We start from the raw sequence: 19,158 nt of genomic DNA, 5'->3' as shown, positions 1-19,158 counted from the left end.
CAGGGAGCAGGTGAGGGGGTTGGATAGAGGGCAGGGGAATTCGGGGTGGTGGTCAGGGGGCAGTAGTGTGGATAGGGGTTGGGGCAGTCAGAGGACAGGGAACAGGGGTTTTGAATGGGCGCAGGAGTCCTGGGGGCAGTCAGGAAGGAGAGGGGGATTGGATGGGGTGGCAGGGGGCAGTCAGGGCTGGGAGTCCAGGGCGGTCAGGGGACAGGGAGGGGTGGATGGGGCAGGGGTCCCGGGGGGGCCATCAGGGGGTGAGAAGCAGGGTGGGGTCAGTTTCAGAAACCCGAAGTGGCCCTCAGGCCAAAAAGTTTGCCCGCCCCTCCTCTACACTCTTACTGCTGTATTTATACAAGGCCTGATCTCATCTGTGCTGGAATTGATGAGCGGCTTGTAACTGACTTAAAGAGAAGTTGGAGCTGGCCACCAGGGAAAAATTCTGGATCAGGTAAAACATAATAATGGTAGGTGTCTGAATTCCAGCAGCGAAACAATGTATTCATGATGGATCTATCTTGTTCCAAGAGAACAGTTCTGTAAGTATCTTGCAATACTTATGAGATTAAAGGAAATTGTGTCGATAAAGTGAGTGCCATTACTTCTCCCAATGTGAGTATTTCTGGCTGTAGAACTCCTTACCACATGAAATCAGGAGGAAACCATGTCTTGCCTTCTTAAGAGCATCTCTTTGCCTCAATGAAGGCAGCGATATTTTGGCTTCAGAGCCCTCCTTCCCCCTTGAATTTTCCCCTAACTTCTAATGAAGAAAGTCAGCTTATGAAATACAACCTCACATAGAGGAGAGCACAGTCTACAACCCTGCCAAAACTAAACTGGAGTTAACGTTCCTGTGCTTAGCACCTAAACACCACCGTCACTGGCTAAGGGGGCGGGGGGAGAAGATAGATTAGATAGATTTTAAGGCCAGAAGGCACCATGATCATCTAGTCTGACCTTCTGTATACACAGGCCAGAGACTCTTACCGAAGGCAATTATTTTTCCTTACTCTGTAAGTGGCCAGATTGCACCCAATGACTCGTGGTCAAACCACAGCATGTCTCTTAGAGCCATACAGTCTTGATTTAAAGTCTCCAAGTGAGAGAGAATTTTACCACCTTCCGGGTTAAGCAGTTCCAAAGGTTAATTCCCCTCACTGTCAAAAAGTTGCATCTTAGTTCCAATTTGAAGTTTTCTAACTACAACTTCCAGCCAGTGGATCTCGTTCTGCCTTTGCTTGCTAGAATAAAGAGCCCCCTAAAATATGATATCTGCTCCCCACGTAGGTAGCTACTGACAGAGCCATCCCTTGGGTACGGTGAATTGGAGCAACCGCTCTGGGCCCCCTGCTTTGGGGGGTCCTGCAGGCTGGACCAATTGGCTGGCATGATCGGTCCCGGAAGTGACAGATTCGTCACTTTCTCCCTGCCCCGTCCCCCTTAGGGACGACTCTGCCTACTGACCACAATCAATTTTAATAATAATCTCTTCAGTAATAAACTACATTGCTCAAGCTCCTTAAGTCTCTCGCCATACGGCAGGATTTCCAGACTTCGGATCATTCTAGTGCCTCATCTCTCAACCCAACATCTTTGGGCAAGTGCGGGTACCAGCACTGGACACAGTACCCCGCAATGGCCTCACCAATGCTGCATACGAGGGAAACCCACCGATCACTCCTCCTGACGCGACAGCGAGCTAGCTACAGAGACAGAGATAAGTAGCTTTGTGCCCAAGTGCATTTCGTACCATGGGCATATTTTTTATCTATTACTATTTATTTTTGTAGCTTCCACACTGTGTTAGGCAATTTACAGGCAAACAGGAAGGTGAGGCCCCTGCTCCCACGAGCGTACAATCTAATGCACAGCAGAGGCCGCAGCTCCACCACTGAGAAGAGGCCGCAGTACGCGACGCTTGGGGAAAGGCCTGTACATAACCCTACTCTGCCTGTCACTGGGGCAGGCACATGAGGCTGCGCGGCACTCGTTCATTACGAGTTGCTAAGATACCTAAGCGGGAGGCCCCCAGTAACTCATGGCACCAGCAACGGCATGGCGCAGGCAGCTGGTGGGTGCGACGGAGCAGGGTGAAGCACTCCTGAAGTCCAGCTGTCTTTTTTTGGGGAGGTGGGGAGGACAGACACGCCCAGCGCCAAGAGGAGCAGCATGGAGGAGCCATTAAGAATGGAACAATGCTTTTAATGAGAGAAGTGGCATTAGGGAAGCTTGTCGCATGTATTTATAGCTGCGGTAACCCCAGTGGATTGGCATTTGCACTGAGCGACCGCATTCAGCAGACCCTACCGGGCATGGGGAGGTGAAATGCTATGGAGTCAGCGAGTATAGTGGAATAGCCTAGCAAGCTGTGGAGAATATCTGGCTAGGTACTGACCTGCTCCCATCCCTGCAGAATCCAAGTACCTCAGAACAGCGCGCAGCCATCCCACGCAGCAGGGCCCTGCTCTTATCCCCACTATGCAGCTGGGACCAACAGCCAGAGAGACTGGGCCAAGGGCGCACACAGAGTCTTGAGTCCAGGTCTCCTGGGTCTCAAGCCAGTGCCTACTCCTCACCTTCCCACTACCCTCTAATTAATAAAGCCGGAGAGAGGAGCACTCTTCTAGAGCCTGGGTGTGGCGGAAACACGCAATGGGCCAGCTACAGCCTCTGGGTCAGTGATTTGGATGCATCCAGTGGATTTCAGCCCATATCAGGACAAGGGACAGTCCAGACCCCCCACATGTGGCAGATTCCATTTCCTACAGTCACCTGTGGTACCTCTCCTGCTTCACAAGATGGTGGAGACAGGACAAAGAGTAGAGGCAGCTACTGCTCCTACTGACCACACTGCCCCGGAGCAACACCAGGGAGCAACAAGATCTTAGGGCAAGGGCCAGATTCTGCTCGGAGTTACAGCAGCGTAAACACCACTGAAGTCAGTGGAGTTGCTCTGGAATTACATCAGTGTAACAGAATTTAGCCCCAGGAAAAGTTCTGACTATGGCATGAAAAGAGGGTGTGAAATGCTGTCGAGAAAACGCCCGATGGGGCCAGCTTTGCGCGGTGAGAGGGAGCCAAAACGCCTCCTTCAGCCAGCCGCCCTTCCAGGAAGGAGCTGATGGACTGTGTGAATCTAGCTCCAGCATTCGACTCCCCAAAGGGGGCTGGGCCAAGGAGGGATCACAGCCGAGCCCCTGTCAGCTTGCAGAGGTGCCCGATGTGCACATGCAGCACCCTCTGAAAGGGGGGGCGCTCAGAGAATTACAGCTCCCATATCGCAGTCTGCACAGTAATGCAGGGCCGAAGCTGCAGAAAGAGAGCTGGTGAGAAAGGCGATTGTACTTGGAGGAACATGGGAAGCTGCGCTTTGAGCCCTCACAGCCCCTGCAATGCTCAGGATCTCCCCACAGAGGGATCTTTGCAGCAGGGTACAGGTGGGTCACGGCCCAGCGACCTTGATTTTCAAATAACGGCAAGTACCAGAAATGCCCCATTATGTTAGTATGAGATCGCCCTCTAGAGGTGGCGCGGTTACCTTGCGTGTGCAACATTTGAGCAAAGTAACAGTGAGCAAGGCACTCACATAGCTGCTCCTTTACGCTGACGTGTGATGCAGGGTGGCAGCAAAACGGTTTGATCTGAGTATCTGGGGCAGGGGTGGAAGCCAGAAGAGAGCCCGAAGAGCATCATCGCTCCAGTACCCTGCCTACAGCTGTGAGTTATGGCTATCCAGAGGGCTCAGCCAAGAGTGGCTGCGAGTCCCGGCACTTCAACCGTCCTGACTCCTTGGCATTGACATCCTCCTCCAAATGCACAATATTGCATTAACATGTTGGTTTGCCCCGCAGCAATGGAGATCTCCTGGCATATTTAAGGCTGACGATGCAGTGTGTGGGGAGCAGGACTGGAGCGGGTGAACACCTTAGCCTCAGGGGCACAGGAGCAGCTACTCATTTAGTAACAATAAGGCACAGAGTCAGCAGCCAGACGGGGCCCTGGATTCCAGGGTTCTACCCTGCTGCCCATCACCGAAGTATCTGAGCACCTACAGGAAGAGAAGTCCTACTGACCTATAACTTGTTGCCATGTGTGTGTCTTCCACGGGGTCCCCGAGGGACTCTGACTCTACAGCCCTTTCATAGAATCATAGAATATCAGGGTTGGAAGGGACCTCAGGAGGTCATCTAGTCCAACCCCCTGCTCAAAGCAGGACCAATCCCCAATTTTTGCCCCAGATCCCAAATGGCCCCCTCAAGGATTGAACTCACAACCCTGGGTTTAGCAGGCCAATGCTCAAACCACTGAGCTTTCCACCTGTTCAGCCCCTTTCCAGGCTCTTTCCCATGTGGCACTGTGCGACTTCAGCTTGTGCTTGAGGCTCTCACATGCTGGGTTCATCAGCCGAACTCCTCTCCTGCTTCGGCCTCCCGGATGCTCAGGAAAGCGAGCGCTCCCCCTGAAACGTTCTGCAGGCTCTGGGGGTTTACAGGGTCTCTCTGCCTGCAGCCTTGCTCGGGTCTTGCTGGGGCTGCCTCCGCTCAGAAGGCTTCTGCCCATCCGGCCGGTCTCTCTTGCGTGTGTGGGATCTCTGGTGTTTGAGAAGGTGTGCGCACTGGTGGAAGCTTTTCTCGCAGGTAGGACAGCAGTAAGGTCCCTCCCCGGTGTGGAGTCGCTGGTGTTTAAGAAGGGCTGAGTTCCGGCTGAAGCCCTTACCACACTCAGAGCATCTATGGGGCCTCTCCCCGCTGTGGGCCCTCTGGTGGCTTGCATACTGCTGCTTGCAGCGGAAGGTCCTCTGACATGTGGGGCATCGGTAGGGGTTCTCTCCCACATGGACCCTCTGGTGCCACGTGAATTCCTGTTTGTAGCGGAAGCTCTTCTCACAGCCCAGGCACCTGTAGCTCCTCTCCCCGGTGTGGCTCCGTTGGTGCCACGTGAGCTCTTGCTGGTAGCGAAAGTGCTTATCGCAGGCGGGGCATTTATACGGCCTGTCGCCCACGTGGGCTCTCTGGTGCCATGTGAATTCCTGCTTGTAGCGGAAGCTCTTCTCGCACTCTCTGCACTTGTATGGCCTCTCTGCTGCGTGGGCCCGCTGGTGCCAAACCAGCTCCTGCTTGGAGCGGAAACTTTTCTCACACCCGCTGCATTTATAGAGCCTGTCGCCTAGGTGGGCTCTCTGGTGCCACGTGTATTCCTGCCTGTAGCAGAAGCTCTTCTCGCACTTGGGGCATCTATACTGTCGTTCTCCTGGGGGGAGTCTCTGGGTCACAGGCTGGGCTGGGCTTGGCTCACGGCGAGCGCACAGAGAGGGGTTCTCTCCTGGGGGAAGTCTCTGGGGCACAGGCTGGGCTGGGCTTGGCTCACAGCGAGCGCACAGACAGGGGTTCTCTCCCAGGGGAAGTCTCTGGGGCACAGGCTGGGCTGGGCTTGGCTCACAGCGAGCGCACAGACAGGGGTTCTCTCCCGGGGGGAGTCTCTGGGGCACAGGCTGGGCTGGGCTTGGCTCACGGCGAGCGCACATACAGGGGTTCTCTCCTGGGGGGATTCTCTGACGTGCACTAAGATAAGAGCTCTCCCCACGGCTCCCCTTGCACTTGGGGCACATGGAGGTCTCTGCTCCCATGGGCGTCCCGCCGTGACCACCAGCAGCTGGCAGTGGAGTGAACCATTTCTCACACTGGATGCGTTTACACAGAGTCTCAGCAGGAGTGAATGGCTGGGGAGCAAGGACATCCAAGGGCCAGACCCTGCCCTCAAGCACACGCGGGAGTCCCACAGGGAGTTCAAAGGGAGCCACCTGCTTACATCCCAGGGAGCAGCATTGCCAGGTGGCTGCAGTGAACCTGCTTTGCCAAGGAGTGGGTGGCTCCACTCCACTTCCAGGAGAGTTTCCCTGATGATCTTCTGAGTTGGACTGAGCCTGACAGACTAATTCCCTGTCTGAGCTCTGGAGGCCACCTTCTGTGGGTCCCCCTGCTAACAGCCTGGGCACTTCCAATCCCCTGAGAGTCTTCTGCAGATGAGTCTCCTTCTTCCACCTGATCTCAGCATCTGCTGCAATGGAGAGAGAATCCAGATGTTATTTATCGCATGGGCTGGAGAGAATAGAAAGCTCCTGTGAATACGCTCAGCCTATAGTTCAGTTAACATAATTATAGAGCAGCAGTCAATGACATCATGGGTTTATTTAGGGCTGTCAATTAATCACTCCCACGATTAACTCAAAAAAATTAATCACAATTAATCGCCATTTTAATCGCACTGTTCAAGAATAGAATACCAATTGAAATGTATTAAATATTTTGGATGTTTTTCTACATTTTCAAATATATTCATTTCAATTACCACACAGAATACAAAGTGTACACTGCTCACTTTATATTTTTCAATTCACCTCATACAGGTACTATAGTGCAATCTCTTTATCGTGAAAGTGCAACTTACAAATGTAGATGTTACATAACTGCACTCAAAAATAAAACAATGCAAGACTTTAGAGTCTACAAGCCCTACAAGTCCTCTGGAATGGTGGTTGAATCACGAAGGGTCATATGAATCTTTAGTGCATCCGGCACGTAAATATCTTGCGACACCGGCTACAACAGTGCCATGCAAACATCTGTTCTCACTTTCTGGTGACATTGTGAACAAGAAGCGGGCAGCATTCTCTCCTGCAAATGTAAATGAACTTGTTTGTCTGAGCGATTGTCTGAAAAAGAAGTAGGACTGAGTGGACTTGTAAGCTGTAAAGTTTTATATTGTTTTATTTTTGAATGAATTTTTTGTACATAATTCTAAATTTGTAAGTTTAACTTTCACAATAAAGAGATTGCACTACAGTACCTGTATTAGGTGAATTAAAAAATACTATTTCTTTTGGTTTTTACAGTACAAATATTTGTAATAAAAAATAAATATAAAGTGAGCACTATACGCATTGTATTCTGTGTTATAATTGAAATCAATATAATTAAAAATGTAGAAAACATCCAAAATATTTAAATAAATGGTATTTTCTTATTGTTTTACAGTGTGATTAATCACAATTAATTTTTTTTAATCGCACTATTTATCCTGATTAATTTTTTTTAATCACTTGACAGCCCTAGTTTATTTCAATGACATTAACATTTTATTTCTATAGCATTCCCATGAGGTTGGACTTTCAGCCTTGCACCAGCTGGAAAACTCCGCCCAGATTTATGTAGAAATTAGGAGTGAAATCCTGGTTCCATTAAAGTCAATTTTGCCATTGACTTCAGTGGGGTCAGAATCTCACCCCAGAACTACATCCTACTTGGCAATTAGGGGGGAGGGATAGCTCAGTGGTTTGAGCATTGGCCGGCTAAACCCAGGGTTGTGAGTTTAATCCTTGAGGGGGCCATTTAGGGATCTGGGGCAAAAATTGGGGATTGGTCCTGCTTCAAGCAGGGGGTTAGACTAGATGACCTCCTGAGGTCCCTTCCAACCCTAACCTTCTATGATTCTATGATCTGCATGCAGAGGGCCCAAATCAGATCTACCGGACGTGGGTCAACTTCATTAACATTAATGCAGCTCCAGCTGCTTACACAAGGTCTGCCTTTGCCCTTCTTGGGTCAATATGTCTCACAAATGTTTCTGAAATCGCTCACTAAGCTTTAAGGGTGAAGTCCTGGCCCTTTGGAAGTCAATAGGAGCTTTGCTAATGACTGCAGAGAGGCCAGAATTTCATCCTAGATATCATTTCTGACCTGTTAATTGGATTCCTCTGATGTTATCTCATAGCTAACCAGACAGTTAATACAGTGTAACAAAGTGGAGAGAGACAGACAGAGGTTTGTTAAAAGGTTTCCATTTGCTTCCAGTGAATAAATAGGATCAGCATTACCGACAGGCATTGATTGACAGCCTCTGTCCTCTGCTAGGAAGGGGAGGAGCTCTCAAACTGTACCAATTTGGCAATTCGGTCAGTTCTAGATCAGTTTGGGAAAGAAGGAGTGGCTGTTCTCTGTGACCTTCTTTTGCTCCAAGCAAGAACATTCCCTCTCCACTCCACTTCAAATTCCACGTTAGCAGCCTCTGCTTTGCTCCACTTTGCTCTCCAGAGCCGTTCACCCACTAGCAAGGGAAAATTAAGAGCTCCGTTGCTATTTCCAATGGGAGTGGAAATATATCGATGGGGATACACAGCTGACACCTGCCAAAATGATGCGCCAGTAACAAGGGTTACTGCGTTTGTTACTGGGAGCAAAGAGGTAATTGCCAGCATGCAAGAAGGGGCGGCTGGGTTCCGCACACTCATTGTTTCTGAACAGTTTGTCAATCATTACTCACAGATAAAGTTAAAAGCTTTTCCATTCCCAGAGTCCTTGTGACCCTTGACACATGGCTCTTCCCCACATTCAAGCAGCCGGATAATGTCGGGTTTAGTGGCAGCATGTCCTGGTGATGACAGAAGAGAATTATCTATTGATCCTAGGTACTTAGCTGGCCCCTCACAATCATTAATGTGTTTATCCTCACAAGCCCCTGTGCAGCAGGGCAAGGCAGTTATCCCCATTTTACAGATGGGGAACTGAGGCCCAGAGAACCATGTGACTTGCCCAGACAGTCTGTGGTGGAGCAGGAAACTGAACTCAAGACTCTCAAGTTCTAAACAAGCACTCTAACCACTGGACCATCCATCCCACCTAATGTGTAGCTCAGCAATTACTCACTGTTCTGTCACCATTTTCAAATGACACTCCTGATTTAATCCCAGCCCAGTGTATGAATTACATGGGAAGAGAGTGAAGATCCAGAGGCAAAAAAGCCTTATGGATTGAAATGAGCTGAACAGCTCACGAGAGACTCAGGTACCTACACTTACTGCACAGGATGAATGATATTTGGTGTGTCCCATGGCCTCAGCCACCGGCCCACTTACATCCGAACTTCTCCCTAGACACAGGAAATGTCTCCATTCCACTCCCACAAATGGTACCACACAACATGCAGGGAGCGCTCTCTTGTACACCGTGTGCAGTGGTTATAGGCTTCCTGATCCTTCACCATCACCAGAGAGGACCAGGATGTGTTACAGGGGGAATTTAATAAATGGAAGGACTTCCCAGTCAGCAAGTTCTCTGGCTGGTGCTTAAGGCAGGGCTCTTTGTTTCATGTAATCACACTACAGAGGATGACTTGAAGCTCTCCTATTTGGGGGCTGCAGCTTCCAATGAACGAGTGACCACTAATTGTTACCCAGGGAGTTCAAAGCCTCGTAGTTGTCCCTCATCACGTCCTTGTACAGCTCCTTCTGCCATTCTGCTAGCTCCTCCCACTCCTCCGCGGAGAAATAGACAGCGACATCGTCAAACGTGACTGGGGCCTGAAACAGCAAATAAACCGTGATCGGCAGCCTCTGCTTCAGTCACACCCTGAGAGCAGCAGCTCTGGGTCCTGGCAGAGCAGGGAGAGCATTTCCTGCGTGTGTAACACATGCTGACCACACACGTCGCTGCTGGTGTACCCAGGATGGGAATCCCCCGGGGCAGCTCACACCTGTCACCGGAGCGCTCTCCTGGAAACAGTGTGCAGTGGATGCAGGGATGGGGAGCAGAAGCCTGGCCTTTGTCTCGGTGGCGATTTCCTGCTGAAGCAGCACCTGGGGCCTCCCTGCCTAGCTGCAGTAGCCACATGTTTGCATTTGAGACGTCAGCTGTTTATTAGACCCCGCTGACTAGCAAATCCAACCTGTAACTCACACCAGGGTTTACATCACTCCTGGTCTTGTCCCAGAGACTCCCATGGCAAATGCAAGCTGCATAATGCTGGGTTTGTCCCATCACCATTTGTCAGGGCCAAGCTGGAACATTTCACTGTGACTCGGGGGATAAGATCTGGCTAGGAAACACCCATGAAGACCTCCTCGCAGCCACCAGGCGGAGCTGTTCACATGACAGATGCTGCGATTCATTAATGCGGGTGTAGGACATTTCTGATACATGGGGGCTGCATTATAATTCAGTCTTCAGTGCATTTTCTGTCATTTGCAAAACACCCTCCTGTATTTGGGGGGGAGGGAGAGGAAGGGGGAGCATTTTAGACAGCACCGAATAATGCCTTGAATGAGCTGGGGTGGGACGGGGAAGACTGGGGTGGGGATCAGAGGCCACCTACTGAAGGAACATTGGCACAGGGGCCTTTGCTACACAGGGAACATAAGAAGAGGCACAGTAATAATAACCAACAAGACCTTGCTCCTGTACAGCACTTTTCGAAAGGAGATCTCCAAGCGCTTCACAACCGTTAGTGTATTACCCTGACAAGCCAGCCCCGCCCCCTTGCCCCGCTGGCGGGGCGGGGGATGAGGCCATTGTACAGATGGCAACTGAGGCCCACAGAGGCACTGACTCGGCCCAAGGTCACCTGGAAAGTCTGTGGCAGGTCAGGAAATTACCCCCTGGGCTAGCGGCAGCAGCCCCCAGAGCCAGTGAGATACCCACAGCCCAGGCCCCCCTGGAGGCCCGACGGCAAAGCCCTACCTGAGCGGGGCGCGCCCCTGCCATCCCCGGCAGCCAGAGCCTCCTCTCCTTGGCAGCGGCAGGTTCGGTCTCTCGGCTGCAGCTCGGCAGTGGAGGCGGAATCGCAGCTTCCCCGCGGACCGGGCCCCACGCCGCGGAGCCCGGCCCGGCCGCCGCGCACTCGCCGGGCAGGAGGGAAGAGCCGAGCCCGCTGCAAACGCACAAAGGCAGCAGCTTCCCCGGGGCTCGGGTTCGTAGCCAGCGAGACGCGTTTCCCGAGGCGGGAGCTCAGCCGCTGCGCGTCTCCCCGGGACCCCGCCTGCCCCTCCGAGCCGCGCCGGGGCCCCTCCGCCGGCAGCCGAGCGCGGCCCGAGCCCGCAAACGCCGCGTCTTAGCGCCGCTCCCCGCGCTGCGCAGAGCCGCTGCCCGGCCCTCTCCAGCCAGCCCCTGCGCGCCGGCGGCCCGGGAGCGGCCCCCAGCCGGGGAAGGGGTCTCTCCAGCCGGCTGCAGCCTCTGGGGCACGGATCGCAGCCTGGGGCCAGGAGACAAACCTGCCGCCGCCTCCGTGCCCTCGAGGGCGGCCCGGCCTGAGCCCCCCACGCTGGGATGCGCCTCCCCTGAGCTGGCTCCGGTTCCGGGGGGCCCAGCCGCAGCGGGAAGCTGGGCCGGGGGCAGCTGCTGGCTGGGTGTATTGGAATCGAATCTGGCCTGGGGGCAAGTCAGGGACAGTCCAGTGGCTCCGGGGAGCAAGGGGGCTTTGCTCACGGGGTGCACAGGGGTTTGGGCAGCGGTGGAGAGGGGGCTGGGTACCGGAGAGCTGCTAGCTGAGAAGAGGGCTGGGGGCACATGTCTAGTGGAGCTTGCGGGGAGGGGGGGGGGCTCGCTCATTCCACCTAGCACAGCTCTGCTCAGGGGCTTTCTCAGTGCTTGAAGAGGTTGGTGGGGGAAGGGTGGTGCCCAAGGGGTTGGAAACCTGGCAATAAGTAAATAAACAAACACCCAAATTCTGAACTGGGTCACTGAGGGCAGAACTGTCAGCTCCCTCCCAGTAGAGCTGCCCTGCACAGATTATGAGAGATCTCCTGTTTTCTTCAGACCACTTTAAGCACTGGACCTTCCAGCCCTTCTGATGCCCAGGAGTTGATGCTGAGCTCAGAGCCCCCTGGAGCCCCCACCTTCCTCGCTCACGGTGCTCTGGCTAGTGAGCGGTAGGGGTATTCCAACCCCAGCAGCTCAGCTGGCCTCGCATGGGTCTCTGGGACAAGTGGCACTTGGAAGGGCAGCCCATGGCCTAGTGATGCTGGCGAGGGAGAGGAGCAGAGTTTAATGCAGCAGGGCAGCACTGGGCCACCATCCAAACAAGACATCCAGCTGTAGAGAGTGTAAGAGTCTCCAACCAGCAATCTAGGGAGAGCAAGCTTCTGTGAGATGCTGAATAAAGTCCCACTGGGCTCAGGAATTCTCCCCTCTGAATAGGGAATTTTGTCAGCTGAACCATAAACACCTACTGTCTTCCTATACCTCAGTTTGTCACTGTCTGTAGCATCTTGACTGGAGGATCATAAAATGGTCCTTCCAATCCAAATCAGGTCTAAGCCACCTGGAGTACAAGGAGACTGGATTGGGGGTGTCAGTCACTTAATAATAATACCCACTTGTTTCATAGCACGGTTCATCAGTGGATCCCCAAGTGCTTTATAACGGAGGTCAGTGCCATTATTCCCTTTTGTTAGATGGGGAAACTGAGGCACAGGCACATGCTGCTTGGGATAGAAATTGGGCAAACATTATTTTAAATGTCATTTGAGCTTCTGGGTTCATATTCCTGCCGGGATCTGACCTGTTCTTGTGACACACACGTTGAACATATGTTGTGTGCCAGTTTAAATATTCACTTAGGGCCTGTCTACACTAAGGAATTTACAAAGTGGTCTATCGTAGGTTCAGCTAAAGCAGGATTAGCACCGGAGGAGGCCTTGGTGGAGCTGAGGCTCCATTTTTACCACTTTCTTAGTTAAACCTGCTGCAAACAAGTCCAGTCACCTGGGAGGCAAGAATAGGGCTGGCGAGGCGAGCCATGATGACCCCCACTCTGCCCCACTGCGAACACTCGGCTGGCATTAGCACCAGAGGGGGTTATTTACTTCCCCCTTGTGGACAAATCTCTTGGTGCAAATGGTAGGGTGTAGGTGTGTGAGATTTAGGACAGTTAGTGCTTTATCAATTAGAGGAGAAATGGATACACCAGTGTGAAACCAGTGTGAAAACAGTCCCAGCAAGAGGCATGGATTCCTCCATGGCTATTGAGCTACAGCTGAGGAACAAGCCCTCCATCTGCCTCATTCAGAGGAGAATCGCAGAAGGCGATGCTGGAGAGGGCTCTGCTCAGATAGGGTTTTGCCTCTGAATTTCTTAGGGTTTTGCCTGTGGGTGGCCTGTTTATCAGGAACTATACAGCAATAGTCTTTCACATGTACAAATCCCACCTTGCCTCAAATCAATGTTGCCAATGCTCGTGATTTGATCGTCAGCCTCAAGATAGTTGGGTTTTCCACAAAGCCCCAGCTCTTGGAGTCAGGTCATCATGTGAGACTCTCAGCTAGCATTTTAAGTTTCTAGCCTTTGTGGTTGCAGAGAACAGGCTGAAAACATGACCCCAGTGTCCTCTAAAGATTCAGAAACAAGATGAATAAAATTGTACAGCACCTGGCACAATGGGGTATGGGTTAATAACTGGGACTCCTAGACCCTATGATAATTAATTAAATGATAAAAGGGAACCAAAATTAATTTTTTAAAAAAAATTCAGGATCTGTAAGCTGGTCTCAGGATCTTGGGGGGGTCTGTCTCATGATTTCTGACCCCTGGGTGTTGGCAACACAGTTACAAATAACAGTTTAACTTCGCCAGACTTCTCCAGGGAGCGTAACATATTCTCAGCCCAGAGCCCGCCTTCATTAACCTGTAAGACACCAGCTCATCCCCAAGGGACACACTGACCCCTGTTGTAATTCCCTGATCTCAGCAGTGTCACCCTGGGAATAATGTGCTCCTAGGTCACTGGCAGAGCACGCTGTGATGGGCAAGAGGGAGGGTTTCTCGCCCCTTGGAGGTGGGACCAATTGGGATGACACAGCCCTTCTCCCTCACAGGGATGTTCCACTCCTCTGCTAGTCTGTGCTCCCCTCCTGCCTCACTCCCCAGTCTTGCTTCCCCACCCATATTGCCTTCAGACTGGGAACCAGCAGGGGCAGGGGAGCCCAGCCTGGGCATAGCAAACAAGCAACATCAGCCAGAAGGAGGCAGGTCTGGAGGACAGGGACCATCAGACCACCTGGATGACAGGGAGCTGGTCCTGGGAGATGAGAGGGGTCCTATGATGCTGCAGGTGGGGGAATCAGGAGTAGAGAGAGAGGCAGGGTCCTACTGATGAGGAGCAGGAGGGGGAAGGAATGGGTCCTTTCTGGGGCCTTTAAGCAAAGCTTTCCTCTCTCACAAAAATGCTGTTCAAGGTCCATTCCTCTCTGCAATGGTGCATCGGAGTGTCCATCTGTGTTGGCCCATAATGTGCCCCCCCCAGCTTACATGGAACAAAGACGTTGTGTTCCTGCCTGCAGACGCTGCCTGGGAGCTGAGCATCAGGTGGGCTCTTTATGGGTCCTACATGATCCCGGGTAATGCACTTGGGACTTACTTAACAATTCTACTGATGATGATTGAACAGCAGTAGAAAGCAGGTCTCTCTCAGAGCTGTGTCATGGTGGTAGTAAACATATACTCTTGTATTAAGGCCTGGATCAGGGCACGAATGGGTGTACATATAGGAACTGACCTAGACTGTAAGCCCCTGGGGGCAGGGACTGATCTCTTTGCTCTGTGTTTGTACAGCACCTTGCATAGTGAAGTCCTGCTCAATGGCTGGGACTCCACACCTTTCGGACAATATTCAAACCACTTAGACATTGGGGAGGGGACTGATGTCACCTTGGTGGGAAATCTCCAGGGACATCCCAAATTACGTTTGCCTTGTGGTGGCAGGGGTGAGCTGTCAGGACGGGATTTCCACAGGGGATGCACCAGCTGGACTGGGTGCAGGCTACATGCGCAGGAAACACTCTTGCTGCCCTGCTGGGATCCAGAGCTGCCCGCTGTCAGGGTGAGACTGAAGAGATGTTGCTGATCATGGTTTATTTGTCATTTCAGGCCCCGGTCATGTACAATTACATCACCATTTATTTCTCCACAGAGGAGTGGGAGGAGCTAGTGGAATGGCAGAAGGAGCTGTACAAGGACGTGATGAAGAACAACCACGAGGCTTTGCTCTCGCTGGGTAATGACTATTGTTTTCTCGTTTATTAAGCGCTGTAGGAATTTTAATTTTAAATTTGCTTTAACTTAGGATTGTGCTTATGTTTTCTGATGGTTTTGCATGTACAGTTCCCAGAACATTTGGGAAAGAATGCCAGCTCCACTCCCCCTGCCCCAGACTGCATTAGTGAAAACCGGGCTTTGCTTCTTCCTGATGGAGAAAGAGGCCTGCAAATAACCTGAGGTGTTTTTTCTTTACTTCTTTTTTGTTTTGAAGTGGCAGGCTGATTGTCATTATTCCCCCTCAACCCCAAGCACCCCCTTGTGGGTGGGCGTAGTAACACAAGGATTGCCACCTCAGTTTTCCCTCTCAGGCCCCTTAAGGACTCACCACAGCATCTCCTGGGTTTGACATTACCCCTGCCCAGGGCTGGTTTATTATGCTGACAGTGCAAACAATCCTCAAAAGGCCCAAGACAGAGACCATTTATCTCACACACAGGGCATATAGTTCATAAAAGTTCTGAAACGCAGTCAAATGACACACCTCAGCTTTCCTTTGGAGACCACTTGTTCCATTAAACAGCCACCCTAGCCCTCCTGGCTGGAGTCCTTCCCAAGTTTCTTCCTGGTTCCCAAGCCTCTGGCTGGAAAAGGTCAGCAACCTAATCCTTTGGCTGGTCTCCTAGCCCTTTTCCCTGGGACTTCCTCCAGAGACCTCCTGCCTGATCACCATAGTCTTCCTCTCATTTATTAGTCCCAGATGTCACCTCCCCTCTTAATGAGGTCACCTTGTGCTGGTATAGGGGGGCTGATGCCACTTCACTTAAAGGGGCCAGCCACGCTGTGACAATTTTCATAGAATCATAGAATAACAGAGTTGGAAGGGACCTCTGGAGGCCATCTAGTCCAACCCCCTGCCCAGAGCAGGACCAATCCCAACTAAATCATCCCAGCCAGGGCTTTGTCAAGCCTGACCTTAAAAACTTCTAAGAAAGGGGATTCCACCACCTCCCTAGGTAACGCATTCCAGTGTTTCACCACCCTCCTAGTGAAAAAGTTTTTCCTAATATCCAATCTAAACCTCCCCCACTGCAACTTGAGTCCATTACTCCTTGTCCTGTCATCTGCTATCACTGAGAATAATCTAGATCCATCCTCTTTGGATCCACCTTTCAGGTAATTAAAAGCAGCTATCAAATCCCCCCTCATTCTTCTCTTCCGCAGACTAAACAATCCCAGTTCCCTCAGCCTCTCCTCACAACTCATGTGTTCCAGTCCCCTAATCATTTTTGTTGCCCTTCGCTGGACTCTCTCCAATTTATCCACATCCTTCTTGTAGTGTGGGGCCCAAAACTGGACACAGTACTCCAGATGAGGCCTCACCAATGTCGAATAGAGGGGAACGATCACGTCCCTCGATCTGCTGGCAATGCCCCTACTTATACACCCCAAAATGCCATTGGCCTTCTTGGCAACAAGGGCACACTGTTGACTCATATCCAGCTTCTCGTCCACTGTAACCCCTAGGTCCTTCTCTGCAGAACTGCTGCCCAGCCATTCGGTCCCTAGTCTGTAGCGGTGCATTGGATTCTTCCGTCCTAAGTGCAGGACTCTGCACTTGTCCTTGTTGAACCTCATCAGATTTCTTTTGGCCCAATCCTCCAATTTGTCTAGGTCCCTCTGTATCCTATCCCTACCCTCCAGCGTATCTACCACTCCTCCCAGTTTAGTGTCATCCACAGACTTGCTGAGGGTGCAATCTACAGCATCCTTCAGATCATTAATGAAGCTATTGAACAAAACCGGCCCCAGGACCGACCCTAGGGGCACTCCGCTAGATACCGGCTGCCAACTAGACATGGAGCCATTGATCACTATCCGTTGAGCCCGACAATCTAGCCAACTTTCTACCCACCTTGTAGTGCATCCATCCAGCCCATACTTCTTTAACTTGCTGACAAGAATACTGTGGGAGACCGTGTCAAAAGCTTTGCTAAAGTCGAGGAATAACACGTCCACTGCTTTCCCTTCATCCACAGAACCAGTTATCATAGAAGGCAATTAGATTAGTCAGGCATGACTTTCCCTTGGTGAATCCATGCTGACTGTTCCTGATCACTTTCCTCTCGTCTAAGTGCTTCAGAATTGATTCCTTGAGGACATGCTCCATGATTTTTCCAGGGACTGAGGTGAGGCTGACCGGCCTGTAGTTCCCAGGATCCTCCTTCCCTTTTTTAAAGATGGGCACTACATTAGCCTTTTTCCAATCTTCCGGGACTTCCCCCGATCGCCATGAGTTTTCAAAGATAACGGCCAATGGCTCTGCAATCACATCCGCCAACTCCTTTAGCACTCTCGGATGCAGCGCCTCCGGCCCCATGGACTTGTGCACGTCCAGCTTTTCTAAATAGTCCCGAACCACTTCTTTCTCCACAGAGGGCTGGTCACCTCCTCCCCATGCTGTGCTGCCCAGTGCAGTAGTCTGGGAGCTGACCTTGTTCGTGAAGACAGAGGCAAAAAAAGCATTGAGTACATTAGCTTTTTCCACATCCTCTGGCACTAGGTTGCCTCCCTCATTTAGTAAGGGGCCCACACTTTCCTTGGCTTTCTTCTTATTGCCAACATACCTGAACAAACCCTTCTTGTTACTCTTAACATCCCTCGCTAGCTGCAGCTCCAGGTGTGATTTAGCCTTCCTGATTCCATTCCTACATGCCCGAGCAATATTTATATACTCATCCCTGGTCATTTGTCCAATCTTCCACTTCTTGTAAGCCTCTTTTTTGTGTTTAAGATCAGCAAGGATTTCACTGTTAAGCCAAGCTGGTCGCCTGCCATATTTACTATTCTTTCTACATGTTGGGATGGTTTGTCCCTGTAACCTCAATAACGATTCTTTAAAATACAGCCAGCTCTCCTGGATTCCTTTCCCCCTCATGTTATTCTCCCAGGGGATCTTGCCCATCAGTTCCCTGAGGAAGTCAAAGTCTGCTTTTCTGAAGTCCAGGGTCCGTATTCTGCTGCTTTCCTTTCTTCCTTGTGTCAGGATCCTGAACTCGACCATCTCATGGTCACTGCCTCCCAGGTTCCCATCCACTTTTGCTTCCCCTAATTTTGATTATAATGACAGGTTTCAGAGTAACAGCCGTGTTAGTCTGTATTCGCAAAAAGAAAAAGAGTACTTGTGGCAGCTTAGAGACTAACCAATTTATTTGAGCATGAGCTTTCGTGAGCTACAGCTCACTTCATCGGATGCATTTGAGCTTATGCTCAAATAAATTGGTTAGTCTCTAAGGTGCCACAAGTACTCCTTTTCTTTTTGATTATAATGTTGCTTATTATTTGGCGTAACATCTAGGAGCCCCAGTCTCAGACCAAGACCCTATTCTACAAAGCACTGTACAAACCTGTCTTCTCCTGATTTTGCCAGAAGACCTTTTTGGAGGTCTCAACTATTGACTGTGGCTCCCGCTTCTTCAGTTAAGGTATGCTGTTGAAAACTGAACAGAGACTACCTTTTTCCCAGATGGTCATTGGAGTCAGGATTAAACAGATGTTGACAATTTGAAACAGTCTGACTAAAGATCCTCTCCCCCCTCTTAACCGCTCATCTTTGCTCTCTTGCCTCTTGTAATTTCCTTCACTCTCCAGCCATCCTCGAGTGCAGGGTAGGGGAGACCTGCATTTCTAAATTCCCAAATAAAAACAGAGAACAAAAAACCTTCCATGGGAAAGAGGTGAATTATTTCATACACACAAGGCACTCTTGACCAGAAAAGCACTGCACAAGTGCAATACACTCTCATTATTACAACTGGCTGACAGTTGAAAATTCCAAATGTTAATGACATTTTTCTCGGGATAAATGTCTCTCTCTGTAGATGGGAGGGTGTCTGTGAACATTTTCTGCCATTATCTACCCAGCTGTTGCTGTTATTAGCACTCCCATTGACCCTTATTCTCTGGCAGCTATCGCAGATACTCTGGGGCTGGCGTCGTGGCATGTTTCCAGTCACACATATCCTCCACCCTCCTTTTTTGTCCTTATTCTTCAAGACCAGCTCACTGTTTTAGCAGTGAAATCTCTCAGCGCCTGCCCAAATAAATACTCCTTATTCGTAGAGCCCATCCGATCCGCAAACATGGTCTGTGGATGTAAGGCAGATATCCACAGATTTGTGTTGTCGGTAGCTACCGGTGTGGTGCTCTGCTCTTGTGCGATGACGATAACAGTCGGCTGCGTGCGTGTTCCCTCTGTGCGCTGCCCCGGCTCTGCGCAGATCACTGACACAGCAGACCCTGAGAGAACCTCCAAAACCCACAGACTCTAGTAAGGTATGAAGGAACCCGAGCCAGG

At 51.0% G+C, this 19,158-nt stretch overlaps 1 protein-coding gene across 1 annotated transcript; it reads right to left on the bottom strand.

Annotated features, from left to right (window-relative positions):
• Positions 1-4,486: 4,486 nt before the first annotated feature.
• On the bottom strand, positions 4,487-10,535 carry LOC144275695 (uncharacterized). The gene is made up of 4 exons (XM_077835177.1): positions 10,512-10,535; positions 9,229-9,355; positions 8,320-8,427; positions 4,487-6,057 (listed from the first exon to the last, which is right to left on the bottom strand). Exons 1-4 carry the CDS (start codon positions 10,533-10,535, stop codon positions 4,487-4,489), a joined length of 1,830 nt encoding a protein of 609 aa, XP_077691303.1.
• Between the last annotated feature and the right edge of the window lie 8,623 nt (positions 10,536-19,158).

The sequence above is a fragment of the Eretmochelys imbricata genome, chromosome 15 (assembly GCF_965152235.1).
Source record: "Eretmochelys imbricata isolate rEreImb1 chromosome 15, rEreImb1.hap1, whole genome shotgun sequence".
Lineage (NCBI taxonomy): Eukaryota > Metazoa > Chordata > Testudines > Cheloniidae > Eretmochelys > Eretmochelys imbricata.
This window is presented reverse-complemented; position numbering and strand designations above follow the sequence as displayed.

Coding starts and splice junctions, on each gene's coding strand:
- LOC144275695 (XM_077835177.1), bottom strand. CDS start 10,535: ATGGCAGGGGCGCGCCCCGCTCAG. Junction 8,428..9,228: donor CGAGGCTTTGAACTCCCTGG/GTAACAATTAGT, acceptor TGTCATCACCAG/GACATGCTGCCACTAAACCC. Junction 6,058..8,319: donor AAAAGCTTTTAACTTTATCT/GTGAGTAATGAT, acceptor TCTCCATTGCAG/CAGATGCTGAGATCAGGTGG.